This window comes from Schistocerca cancellata, chromosome 9, assembly GCF_023864275.1.
Source record: "Schistocerca cancellata isolate TAMUIC-IGC-003103 chromosome 9, iqSchCanc2.1, whole genome shotgun sequence".
Classification (NCBI taxonomy): domain Eukaryota; kingdom Metazoa; phylum Arthropoda; class Insecta; order Orthoptera; family Acrididae; genus Schistocerca; species Schistocerca cancellata.
The window spans coordinates 421,866,381-421,879,960 of NC_064634.1; the positions used below are offsets into that span (position 1 = coordinate 421,866,381).

Here is a 13,580-nt window from a genome sequence, read left to right on the forward strand (position 1 = left end):
GTACTTTTTCTCCTGGTGTTGGCTGATGTGCTCTTAGAAGTTTAATTTGAATCAGAATGTACTCTTTGCACATGATGATTTATACCAAAGTGGTGTGGCATATGTCCTACTAAGTACACAATGGACCTGTTGTTCACTTTATATTAATTTCTGACCTCAATCTGGATTATGTAAGCTGCTTTTGGATGATGAGCCTGGCATTGATTTATTGTTTGGTATCCTGGCAGTAGTGGAATCAATCTCAGTTTATACACACATTTTGTAATGTATGTGAATTCTATGAAAGATTTCATGTTCTTGAGATTAAATGAACAATACTGCATTTTCTTTGAGCTAGAGGTCAGTTAGTTGTGTGTTTTATGTGCCTGAGTTCATTTAGCATGCTACTTTTGGTTTCTTCCACTTTTTTTGGGAGGTTTTACCTGACCATTGAGAGCCAGACATGCGCCTGCACAAAGTTAGTACTATAAGTCAGCTGTTGTTCACTAATGTGGTTGCTATAGAGAGAGGGTGTTGGTTGTGTGGCACTAGGACTTGCTTTACTACCTTAATGTGTTTTCCAGTATGAGAGAAAGTTTGATAAAGAAGAGGATGAACAAAAACTCAAGGAGCTCCTGCGTGACGATTTTGTAGATGATCCTGCTGCCCTGGACAAATCATTTGCACCTGTTGAGCTGCCAATGATTAAAAGAGGTATGAATTTTCATTTGGTAATAACATAATTATTCCAATCACTGTATAAAATTCCATTACTGTCAAACACTGATGACGTATTCTCAAAGCTCCTTAGAATTACAGTGGAATATAGAAAGGAATTTCTTAGTATACTGCATCTTGTACCAAGTTTTTGGACAAAGTTCTTCCCCAGAGGTAGAACTCACACATGTTCACTCACCAACTACTCACATATACATGGCCACTGTCTTAGGGTGGTAAGGTGGTCTGGTGTGTGTGTGTTTTATGATGAAGGCTGTGGTCAAAAGCTATATGTGTCTTTTAATTGGGCCTGTGTACAACCTGACATGTCTTCTTTACAGTAAGTGGCAAATGTGTCTCTTCCTACATTGGTGATATTCCTACCTAGAGTTCCTGCTGTTTGATTGGTAACTATAGTTTTCACCACATTGCCTAAGGCGAAGCAGCCAGCTAGCTAGTTGTGCAATTTAAGCTATTCTCAGTGAGTTCTGTGCTCTAATAATTCATGAGAAAATGGCCAGATAAATTTATAAAAAATTCTGGTGTTCGTACAGGTAATACCTGTCATTTTCAAGCCACAAATTGGAAAATGCCTTAAAATTACCAGTCTAGATATCAGTGGTTTTTAGTTATATGGGGGGGCATTCAAAGATAACGGTAATCACTTGCTTGTTTCATGGATCATAAATGTGGTTTTGAAATGTGATGTTGAATGTAGGCGTACACTCATAATGGTCATTGACTGCAAAAATATAATGACATATCCACCATTTACACAGTAGTGTAATTACTTTTTACAGCCAATAATTCTAATTTGTTTAGTAGTCTTTTTGTTGTACTGTCTGCAAGTCACCATCTCCACTATATGGCGAGTAGCAATCGATCCTTATCATAACACTGTCACTATTCCATCCTGGATTTTCCATTGTTTAGTTTAAATTTAACTACAGTGCCCACCCCCCATTCTCTCTCTCTCCCCCTCCCTCTCTCTCTCTCTTTCTCTCTCCCCCTCCCTCTCTCCCCCGTTCTCTCCCCCCTCTCCCTTTTTAAAAAAAAATTCATTGGTGTAGAAGCAGTTGTTAAACAAATATGATGATTTTGGTTTGTGCTTGAAGTGTTAATTATGTTGCTTATAATACAGTCCAGATCACTGTAAAATGACAATTATTGCAAATAGTTTCAATGACCTTATTGTTAGACAGTCATCATTTTGAGAAAAATTGTACGAGACTTCTTCACAAAAGCTGTTCTCACCTTGTAATGCCACATGGACTGTAGCTGTAGAGCAGCAGACACAATGTCATCAAGATGTGAAGTAAGATTTCTCTCATGTGGATGATTGATCTTAATAGGTTTTAAAATTTATTATTCCCTCATAGCGTGAATGTATAATACAGTGTACCATAGACAAATGAACCTGGGAACACAGAGTTTTGTACTCTATATCACCATGATTATGCAGACATTACCCCCTCCCCACTTCCCTCTTGCTCTGCCTCTCTGCGCAGAAGCATCTTCCTATGTAATGCGAACTATAGTTAGACAGTACTTTGGCCAGCACTTCAAAATTCCTGGCATTACTCATTGGTTATAGTGTCCACTCACAATCTTGTCTTTCCTTTGTACTTGTTGTTGTTGTGGTCTTCAGTCCTGAGACTGGTTTGATGCAGCTCTCCACGCTACTCTATTCTGTGCAAGCCTCTTCATCTACAAGTACCTACCGCAACCTACATCCTTCTGAATCTGTTTAGTGTATTCATTTCTTGGTCTCCCTCTACAATTTTTAGCCTCCATGCTGCCCTCCAATACTAAGTTGGTGATCCCTTGATGCCTCACAACATGTCCTACCGACTGGTCCCTTCTTCTAGTCAAGTTGTGCCACAGACTTCTCCCCAATCCTATTCAATACTTCCTCATTAGTTACGTGATCTACCCATCTAATCTTCAGCATTCTTCTGTAGCACCACATTTCAAAAGCTTCTATTCTCTTCTTGTCCAAACTATTTATCGTCCATGTTTCATTTCCATACATGGCTACACTCCATACAAATACTTTCAGAAACGACATCCTATCACTTAAATCTATACTCGATGTTAACAAATTTCTCTTCTTCAGAAACGCTTTCGTTGCCATTGCCAGTCTACATTTTATATCCTCGCTACTTCGACCATCATCAGTTATTTTGCTCCCCAAATAGCAAAACTCCTTTACTACTTTAAGTGTCTCATTTCCTAATCTAATTCCCTCAGCATCACCCAACTTAATTCTACTACAATCCATTATCCTTGTTTTGCTTTTGTTGATGTTCATCTTATATCCTCCTTTCAAGACACTGTCCATTCCGTTCAACTGCTCTTCCACGTCCTTTGCTGTCTCTGACAGAATTACAATGTCATTGGCGAACCCCAAAGTTTTTATTTCTTCTCCATGGATTTTAATACCTACTCCGAATTTTTCTTTTGCTTCCTTCACTGCTTGCTCAATATACAGATTGAATAACATAGGGGAGAGGCTACAGCCCTGTCTCACTCCCTTCCCAACCACTGCTTCCCTTTCATGCCCCTCGATTCTTAAAACTGCCATCTGGTTCCTGTACAAATTGTAAATAGCCTTTCGCTCCCTGTGTTTTACCCCTGCCACCTTCAGAATTTGAAAGAGAGTATTCCAGTCAACATTGTCAAAAGCTTTCTCTAGGTCTACAAATGCTAGAAACGTAGGTTTGCCCTTCCTTAATCTAGCTTCTAAGATGAGTCGTAGGGTCAGTATTGCCTCACTTGTTCCAACATTTCTGCGGAATCCAAACTGATCTTCCCCGAGGTCGGCTTCTACTAGTTTTTCCATTCTTCTGTAAAGAATTCGCGTTAGTATTTTGCAGCTGTGACTTATTAAACTGATAGTTCGGTAATTTTCACATCCGTCAACACCTGCTTTCTTTGGGATTGGAATTATTATATTCTTCTTGAAGTCTGAGGGTATTTCGCCTGTTTCAAACATCTTGCTCACCAGATGGTAGAGTTTTCTCAGGACTGGCTCTTCGAAGGCCGTCAGTAGTCCCAATGGAATGTTGTCTACATCGGGGGCCTTGTTTTGACTCAGGTCTTTCAATGCTCTGTCAAATTCTTCACGCAGTATCGTATCTCCCATTTCATCTTCATCTACATCCTCTTTCATTTCCATAATATTGTCCTCAAGTACATCGCCCTTGTATAGACTCTCTATATACTCCTTCCACCTTTCTGCTTTCCCTTCTTTGCTTAGAACTGGGTTTCCATCTGAGCTCTTGATGTTCATGCAAGTGGTTCTCTTATCTCCAAAGGTCTCTTTAATCTTCCTGTAGGCAGTACCTATCTTATCCCTAGTGAGATAAGCCTCTACATCCTTCCATTTGTCCTCTAGCCATCTCTGCTTAGCCATTTTGCACTTCCTGTCGATCTCATTTTTGAGACGTTTGTATTCCTTTTTGCCTGCTTGATTTACTGCATTTTTATATTTTCTCCTTTCATCAATTAAATTCAATATTTCTTCTGTTACCCAAGGATTTCTACTAGCCCTCGCCTTTTTACCTACTTTATCCTCTGCTGCCTTCACGACTTCATCCCCCAGAGCTACCCATTCTTCTTCTACTGTACTTCTTTCCCCCACTGCTGTCAATTGTTCCCTTATGCTCTCTCTGAAACTCTGCACAACCTCTGGTTCTTTCAGTTTATCCAGGTCCCATGTCCTTAAATTCCCACCTTTTTGCAGTTGCTTCAATTTTAATCTGCAGTTGATAACCAATAGATTGTGGTCAGAGTCCACATCTGCCCCTGGAAATGTCTTACAATTTAAAACCTGGTTCCTAAATCTCTGTCTCACCATTAGATAATCTATCTGAAACCTGTCAGTATCTCCAGGCTTCTTCCATGTATACAGCCTTCTTTTATGATTCTTGAACCAAGTGTTAGCTATGATTAAGTTGTGCTCTGTGCAAAATTCTACCAGGCGGCTTCCTCTTTCATTTCTTAGCCCCAATCCATATTCACCTACTACGTTTCCTTCTCTCCCTTTTCCTACTACTGAATTCCAGCCACCCATGACTATTAAATTTTCGTCACCCTTCACTATCTGAATAATTTCTTTTATTTCATCATACATTTCTTCAATTTCTTCGTCATCTGCAGAGCTAGTTGGCTTATAAACTTGTACTACTGTAGTAGGTGTGGGCTTCGTATCTATCTTTGCCGCAATAATGCGTTCACTATTCTGTTTGTAGTAGCTTACCCGCATTCCTATTTTCCTATTCATTATTAAACCTACTCCTGCATTACCCCTATTTGATTTTGTGTTTATAACCCTATAGTCACCTGACCAGGAGTCTTGTTCCTCCTGCCACCGAACTTCACTAATTCCCACTATATCTTACTTTAACCTATCCATTTCCCTTTTTAAATTTTCTAACCTACCTGCCCGATTAAGGGATCTGACATTCCACGCTCCGATCCGTAGAACGCCAATTTTCTTTCCCCTGATAATGACATCCTCTTGAGTAGTCCCCACCCGGAGATCCGAATGGGGGACTATTTTACCTCCAGAATATTTTACCCAAGAGAACGCTGTCATCATTTAACCATACAGTAAAGCTGCATGCCCTCGGGAAAAATTACCTTTGTACTTAAGATGTGCAATTTTTAATAGAGACTCATCAGGCCACGAACGTATTTGCCCAGATGCACACTTGTTTTGTGAAAGTGTGACAAAATTTTCAGTGGTCATCTATGAAGAGGGAGGTATGATGTTAACAGCAGGAAAACTATTTACTACACTTGATAATGATATACTACTAAATGCATATAGTGAGTACTTCAAGAGTTACCCGAACACTTAGCTGTGCTTTTCAATTGGCAAGTATAGATCAGAGCAAAAGGGAGAACAAGATTTTGTGTGCACATTTCAGTTTCAATGGTTGCCTCACAGCTCGTGTCATCTGGATCATTCATCTTTAGCCAGTGTTTATTAATTATGTAGATGGGAATTTGTCTTCAGACACTGCCTTTGATCTTTCAGTATTCCTGGCCTTAATTGCTGTTAGCTTCTGCCCCACACACAGAGGATCTCATGCAGAGCAAATACTGTGCTGCTTGCTACCCTGAGTTCATTTGTGCATGTGCTGCCACAAGTCTTGGCGTGGCAGAACTGTTGTTTTTTGCAGCAGGATTATCGTTGAGAGTACAGGCTCTATCCCGTGGTACTAGCAGCAGCTGCTGTTGGTGGTGTCAACAAGTGTTGAGAAGTCACTCCAAGGTCTGGGAACATCCTATGCCTGGGCCATTTATTTTACTCAGATACTTGTGTGTAGCTTAAGCTGGGTCTGGCAGTGTTTGGGGAAACATTATGGTGGCAATGTACAACAACCAGTGCACTTTGGCAATGATCTTCTGACTACATATTGTGTTACAACAGCCACTTTGGTCGACCCACTACCACAACCCACTGCGACACTCAGGCTGCAGACATCTGCGGCTATTACAGCTCACCAAATCATGAAAGCCAGAAAATGACTATCACAACAGGATGACCTATCAGTCCCATGTTATCTCACTGAAGACTGTATTCGCTGGTGCTAGGGGCTTGTCACATGACAAGTGGGACCTCATTGGCATCAAATGCAGAATGCATAGGCTGTGACAGGATTATTGTAACTGAGCTGACCACCACCTGCCTGCATCTCGTGGTCGTGCGGTAGCGTTCTCGCTTCCCACGCCTGGGTTCCCGGGTTCGATTCCCGGCGGGGTCAGGGATTTTCTCTGCCTCGTGATGGCTGGGTGTTGTGTGCTGTCCTTAGGTTAGTTAGGTTTAAGTAGTTCTAAGTTCTAGGGGACTTATGACCACAGCAGTTGAGTCCCATAGTGCTCAGAGCCATTTGAACCATTTTTTTGACCACCACCTGCTGCAGACTCTAGAGGACCATGTGAAATGATCATTACAGAGACACAGGAGTGACTGCTGGGACAAAAATCTTACCTCCCCAGGGCGCTCCCAGTTCTTTCATGAGTTTGTGCATGGTACATACAGGCCCCGTAGCTATTGCAGCCCATTCTTCCTTCCTGGAATGCATTTCTTTCCTCACGCCCTTCCCTCCCTCCCATCCTTGCCCCTTCCCCTCTGCCCCCTCCTCCCCCATTCTCGGTGTTTTTACTTATGTCACCTGGGTTATCCACCTTTTCTCCTGTCTTCCTTCCATTTTGTTCTCCTTGCCTTTTCTTTTTCACCCTACCTTTTTGGTCCGTCATTGGAGTTTTTCCCTCCACTTCTAAATTTCCTCTCTGTAGTGTGAGTCATTTGATGAGGAACTCCCTTCCTAGCATTTATGGCATCAATATCTCCCCCCCCCCCCCCCCTATTCCCCTCTTCCTTTCCCTGTGTAGTTCCCCTCCACCCTGCTAGGTCACCAGCACATGTAACCAGTCCATGTGGTGGGGCTGTTATGTACCCATATGGCTGAGCCCCCTGACAACACAGATAGCTCACTTCTGATACCTAAACAGCTGCCTCCCTATGTATGCATAGGAGTGGTTGCTCATCCTGCTGGACATCGGAAATCCCAGCAATGGCTGCTGTGCCAGGTGGCTCTTGATGTGGCTGGATAGCACAAATAGGGAAAACTCGTGATCAGAGCAGCTGGCATCAGGTTGGATGCTTTGTGTATGAAATGTATCATGCTCCACAAGACTGACCATTCTTCTGTGGCCATCTCTTCAGTTGGTAATGAATCATTTAATTCTTATGACCCTTCTCAGAGCCTCATTTGCTTTCTAGTCAAGTCACCATGTTGGTAGACATTACTGCTTGAATTTAATCATTACCACAGATGGCAGTTTGTGTTTGGAGTTGGTTGTTTACTGTGCAGGAATCAGCTTTTGTGTGTAGTGTCAACATGAACTTTGTTGAATATACTTTAAGTGCTAATAGAATAGTAAATTACAAAGACTTTACCCTGATGGGAGAGCCAGGCTCTCCAGCTTGAGGTGAAACACTTTCCCCACACTGGGATTGACAGGGATACATTCACTGCCACAAAGTCATTATTTTTTGTGGAAAATATTGAAGACAAACTTGGTGAGGTGGAGACCCTCAGTAAGATGCGGTCTGGTTTGCTGTTGATCAAAGCTACTTCTGCTGCCCAGTCTTCAGCCCTTCATGTTTCTGACCATCTTGGGAATGTCACGGTGTCCGTTACTCCCTACCAGTCTTTGAATATGGTTCAGGGAATCATTTTTCATAGGGACCTCATCCTTCAAACCGATGAGGAACTCTGGACTAATCTGGGACGATGGGGCACTCATGTTGTTTGGCATGCTCAGGAAGGTTGGAAGCAGTGGTGATTCGTGAGTTAGTATTCTGGGTGATCAGAAATTTTTAGATTCAGATAAATGTGAGAAGATGGAATTAATAGCATCTGTTGTATAACAGTTATGATTATGAACAAATTTATACACCTACAGCCAAGGTCAATAATAATGATGATGATTATAATAATAATAATTATTATAGTAATAATAATATATGCATTACTCATCTGACAAAAGAAAGAATTTTTTCTGTGGAATTTTGTTGTTTTGTACATAATTAATTACAGCTTAAGGCAAGAAAGAAATAAAGTGTAACCTTTCATTGCTCTCCGTTTGGTGTTGTGTAAGTGGGAGTTTTCATGCTTGTGTATTCTTTGGACAAATTTATAAGATCCATAACATTTGTATTAGTTCACAAATTAAATTCCAGGCTGAAAACCAGACATTTTCAGTTGCAGCCACACAGCAATTATGCTTATTGTACACTTCTTCGTTAAATGTTTGCTTGTAGTCATGCTTATTTGATTTCACCACTTTCTCAATCAACAGATCTGGTCTCGGAGGCCTTAGTTCCATTGCTGCTAACTTTTCTTGGTAAATTACTTTTCTCTTAGTGCTTAAAATATATTCAACAGAGTTCATGTTGACACTACACACAAAAGCCAATTCTCGCACAGTAAACAACCAACTCCAAACACAAACTGCCATCTGTGATAATGATTATAAATTCAAGTAGTAATGTCTAGCAACATGGTGACTTGACTAGAAAGCACACAAGTGAGCTCTGAGAACCACAAAGACCCAAAGTTAACTTCTTTTGATCCCATATTTCAGTGAATATCAGAGGAACTGAGACAGCTTTCATGAATGTTTATACTTGTATACACGGGTCGTTCCAAAAGTCTCTCCGCAGTGCCGTATGATTGTTAGCCGCGCGTGCCGTATGATTGTTCACTTGCTTGGGTTACTTTCCCAACATTCCACTGTTTCGTTTATCTCAGCTAGCATCAATAGTATCGTTGGTGTGTGTGTCGTTACGTGTTGACATGAACATTTAAGTTTAGTTCCTTTGTTCGTTTTTGTTACTGTTAAATTGCTAACCATAGAAGAACGTGTGTTTTTAGTTGAACAAGTGTTCAAAGCTGGTGGAAAATACATAGTTTCAGTTTGTCACACATTTAATTCAGTTTTCCTGGAGATAACACTCCCATATCGTGATACTGTACAAGATTTGATTAACAAATTTCAAAGTACGGGTTCAGTGACAGATGCACAGAGAAGTGGTCATCCTAGCGTTTTGTCTGTGGATAAACTACTCGATATTTCCAATAAAATGTCCATGATTCCGAACAAGTCAGTAAGAAAACTCGCCCAGGAAATCGATGTTAGTGTCGGAATGGCCCACAAAGCTGTAAGCAAAAAATTAGAACTTTTCCCATACAAAGTGACAGTCGTGCAAGAACTGAAAAATACTGATCGTAGCAAGAGACTGCATTATTTTCAATGGCTCAAAAATTTTGTTCAACAAAATGGAAGGGCTATTTTTAATGAAACGTTTTTCACTGATGAGACGTGGTTTTATTTATCCGGGTACGTGAACTTGCAAATTTCTCGTATGTGGAGTACTGCAAATCCATTGTGTATTCATGAGGAACAACTTCATTCTGTGAAAATAGGAGTTTGGATTGCAATTTCTAGACGTCGGATTGTGGGTCCCATATTTTTCAACGAAACAATAAATGCACAATGATACTGCAGTGATATTCTGTACCCATTCATAGGAGAACTTGTGTGAAGTGAAATACTAAACGGTTATTTTCATCAAGATGGTGCAACCGCTCATACAGCTCTCGTTTCAATGTCACTGCTTGCTGATGTTTTTGGTGATCGCATAATTTCACAGGGGCTTTGGCCTCCACGATCACCTGACCTAACACCACCTGACTTTTTCTTCTGGGGTGCAGTGAAAGGAAAGCAACTGTCTATAAAAAGCATCCAAAATCCATCGGTGAATTGAAAACTGCAATATCCACTTTCACTGCTTCTGTTACAAAAGAAATGTTACAGCTTGTGTTTGGAAACATGATTAGACAAATTGAATTGTGTATTCAACAACAGGGGGGCACACTTTCAACATTTAATGTGAAAATTTGTAAGTAAAAATGAATATTCAACAAATTTATAACTTGTATTTCACTGAGTTTCATTCCGGTATATTCACTGCGGCATATGGCACGAGCGGCTAACAATCATACAGCACTGCGGAGAGACTGACCCCGTACAATGTGGACCTATACCACCAATAAATCTGACTACCATAAGATCAACAGTTGTCAGAAGCATGAATAAATGCTATAACTTACAATCAATGGTGATGTTTCAGGCCCTTATGGTTATCAGTGCCTCAAGTGCCTTACTGAATGATAAAATGCAAAACTTAATATACTATAATGCATTCAGAAATCCATAAAATAGGTTTTTTTAATCATGCTGCAACCAGTGCAAGAAGTTCTGAAGAATTGCGTGCAAAAGTTAATAGTATTGAATGAAAGTCTGTGGACACCACTAAGTAATAATGAATGGCTGTTTGTTGCCCCAGTGGATGAGGGCATTTCCATCATCTGTCATGAAGGACAGGGAAATTGAAATATTCAGGTAAATGTCGAGAATATACAGCTCAAATGATGATACAATCCGGACATGCAATATGAACAAATGTCCGTAGTGGTGACATTGTGCCAAACTTGAGTACGCAAATAGATTGTTGAGAAGTAAACAACAAGAAACAAAATATAATTGAACTGAAGTTAGGTTTGCCGATACAGCCTGTAGTTAGGTAGCTAGATGTCCTAACTGCTGCAGGACATAAGTGAAATTGTGTATCAGGAGAGAAGTGCATTCAGCAATTTCTTGTTAAGTTAGTTTTCTTTCCAGAGTTTCGTGGGCTCTAATGTGGTGATAATAGTAATTCTTTGTTGTCTATGCAACTATTGTAACTGTTGCAAGGGCTGTTTTAAAGTTGTATTCAAAATAATGAGTGATTGCTGTTGCAGAGAAATATGTATTAAAAACAATATCATAAATCAGTGCCCAGATAGAGATGTAGTAAGGTGTTGTCCTACAAGGAGGACATCGGAAGACAGTGAAGAGATAATTTTGAGGGACTTGTAGTGCCTGCTAGAAATGTGCGAAGTGATGTTTGATGAAGTATCTGTCAAACAGTAAAAACGGACAAGTGCTGAAAGTATTGACGTAGTGTCTATCAAAGTGTTAAAATGAAGGAAACTGAAAAAAAGTGTTTCCTTTGTCATAAGATGAAATTGTGATCATGTTACAGAGTGTGCAATAATGCATAAAGTGTAATTGACAATGAAGTTGATTGTAAAAGTGACTGTAAAATAAAAGTGTATACTCATCCAACCAGAAAAGTAAATTGTAAAATGAAAACGAATACTTATATTATGAGAGATGAAAAGTGTAATCATGATATGCGATGTCCCCTGTTGTAAAGTGAAATGTATGCATAAGAATGTAACATTGATGTAAAGTGTGAAATGTAAATTTGTCCTTTTACAGGAGAAGGTGGATTTATGTGTATCGCTGTGGAAAACTATAAACATTTATGTATCTCAGAGTAATATTGTAAAACAAATGTGTATTTTTCACATTATAAGGAATGAATGAAACATGCAAGAATGTTGTACAAAAATTTGTGGTCATTGAGGACAGCACCTACAAATTTTTCCCTAAGGAGGGGGGGGGGGGGGGGGGGAGGTGTCGCATATTCCAAATATGCAACACCTAACAGACAGTAGAACAGAAGCCAGAATGAGTGAGTTTTATTGAGAATACAAAGGCAACACTGCAGGAAGGGCGTTAACCAGAAAAATGATGTAGACTCACGAGGTATCACGCGACGTTACATGACGAAGCACAACTTGAGCGTTGGCGATAACCTTAAATGGTAACATACGAGGGCCAGAAGGGCGGTTGCCAGACGCCAAAGTGGAAGGGGTCAATGCTGCCTATAAAGGCAGTAGCGGCAGTGCCCGGAGCGAGAGTTCATTCAGAAAGTGGTCCAGAAGGGACCTCCTTGTAGGTCAGGCCTGGGGCTGGGACTTGTGTAGTTTTGCTGTGGCTCTGTTTGCATCTTGCATCTCTGAATTAGCTGCACACCTCTTTCTATGGGTGTAGGACAATCAGGAAGAGTGTACATTCATAGAGGTTACTTTTTCAGTTTTGCTCCAATTAGCAATTAAAGATTGTAGTTATCCAAATCTTGCCTATTTGTTTGTACATGTCCAACAGAGTTCCATAACTCCTTCAAAATATCCTGTTAACCTTCTCTACGTAGCTAACTGAATGGGCTATCCTCCCCTCCTTAAGTCATTAGGTGTCTAGACCGCTTGCTGGATGTGACTGGTTCCCCTTCCGATTTTAAAGCCACATATGGCACTTTCTTTGCCATTGATCCCTTCTCCCTTCTTTACACTCATCATGTGGCGACCTCTATGATAGTGATCACTTCCCATTGATTCCCTTCCCGCTTCTCAATGGCCAGGTTACCCATCATGCTGATTGGCTTCTATATATGTTCCAAGTCGTGTTTCCACCTCCTTTGTCAGAATGTGTTGACAAAATTGTTCATAATCTGTTCAGTAACATAATTTGTGCTGCCAGCATCACCATTCCCCACTCAACAGGCCCTGTTCACAATCAGCCAGTTCCATGATGGAGCACGACCGTTGTCACCATCATCTGTGATCATTGTCATGCCTTTCAACTTTTTAAGTGGCATCCATTCTCCACCAGTCTTATTACCTTTAAATGTCTTCATGCCAAAACCTGTTACTTAATGGAACAGAGCAAGCAGGCATGCTGGAAACAGTTCTTCTGTCCCTTCATCAAGGCCATGGGCTACACTCTGCACCCTCCAAGTTGTCAGTGGCAGTCTTCCATTCTAGGCCTTGCCCTTCCATGTGGCCTTTGTACAGATCCACCAGTTCTCACGGAACACCTTGTTTTTGTGGCAGCATCAGCCTCCAAACCAGCTGCCTTCTCCCCCAGAAGCCGTATTTGGCTCCAAGGCATTTTTGCCTTTCAGTGGAGTGACAGTATTGCAGATGCTGTCCTGAAGACTGTCAAGGATCTGTTACCCTGGATAGTTATCACCCAATCAGCCTGCCCAATGTCCCCTGCAACTTACTTGAACAAATTATGCTGGTGTGCTCAGTTGAGTCTTGGAATCTTGAGACCTTTTATCTCCTTATCAGTATGGCTTTCAGAAGGGACAATCTCCTATTGATCATCTGCTTTGATTGGAAACAGCACCGCCATCTTCTCACAGTTTTCTTCAATCTTAGTAAGGTTTATAACACAGCTTGGCACTATCAAATCCTACTTACACTCCATGACTAGGGTTTTAAGATCACCCTACCAATTTTTATTCACCAGTCATTTAGAATTAGGGTTGGCATCATTCTCAGTTTTCAGCGGACCCAGAGAATGGCATTCCACAGGGCTCCATATTGTCTCCCTTTTTCTCATTGCTATTA

The 13,580-nt window shown here is 40.8% G+C and overlaps 1 protein-coding gene across 1 annotated transcript in view; it reads left to right on the forward strand.

Annotated features, from left to right (window-relative positions):
• The window catches only part of LOC126100124 (DNA-directed RNA polymerase III subunit RPC4), a 40,878-nt gene that overhangs the window by 9,234 nt on the left and 18,064 nt on the right, over positions 1-13,580 (forward strand). Inside the window, exon 4 of the mRNA XM_049910655.1 lies at positions 564-693. Within this exon, the coding sequence (XP_049766612.1) occupies positions 564-693 (130 nt within the window). The remainder of the gene's footprint in view (positions 1-563; positions 694-13,580) is intronic.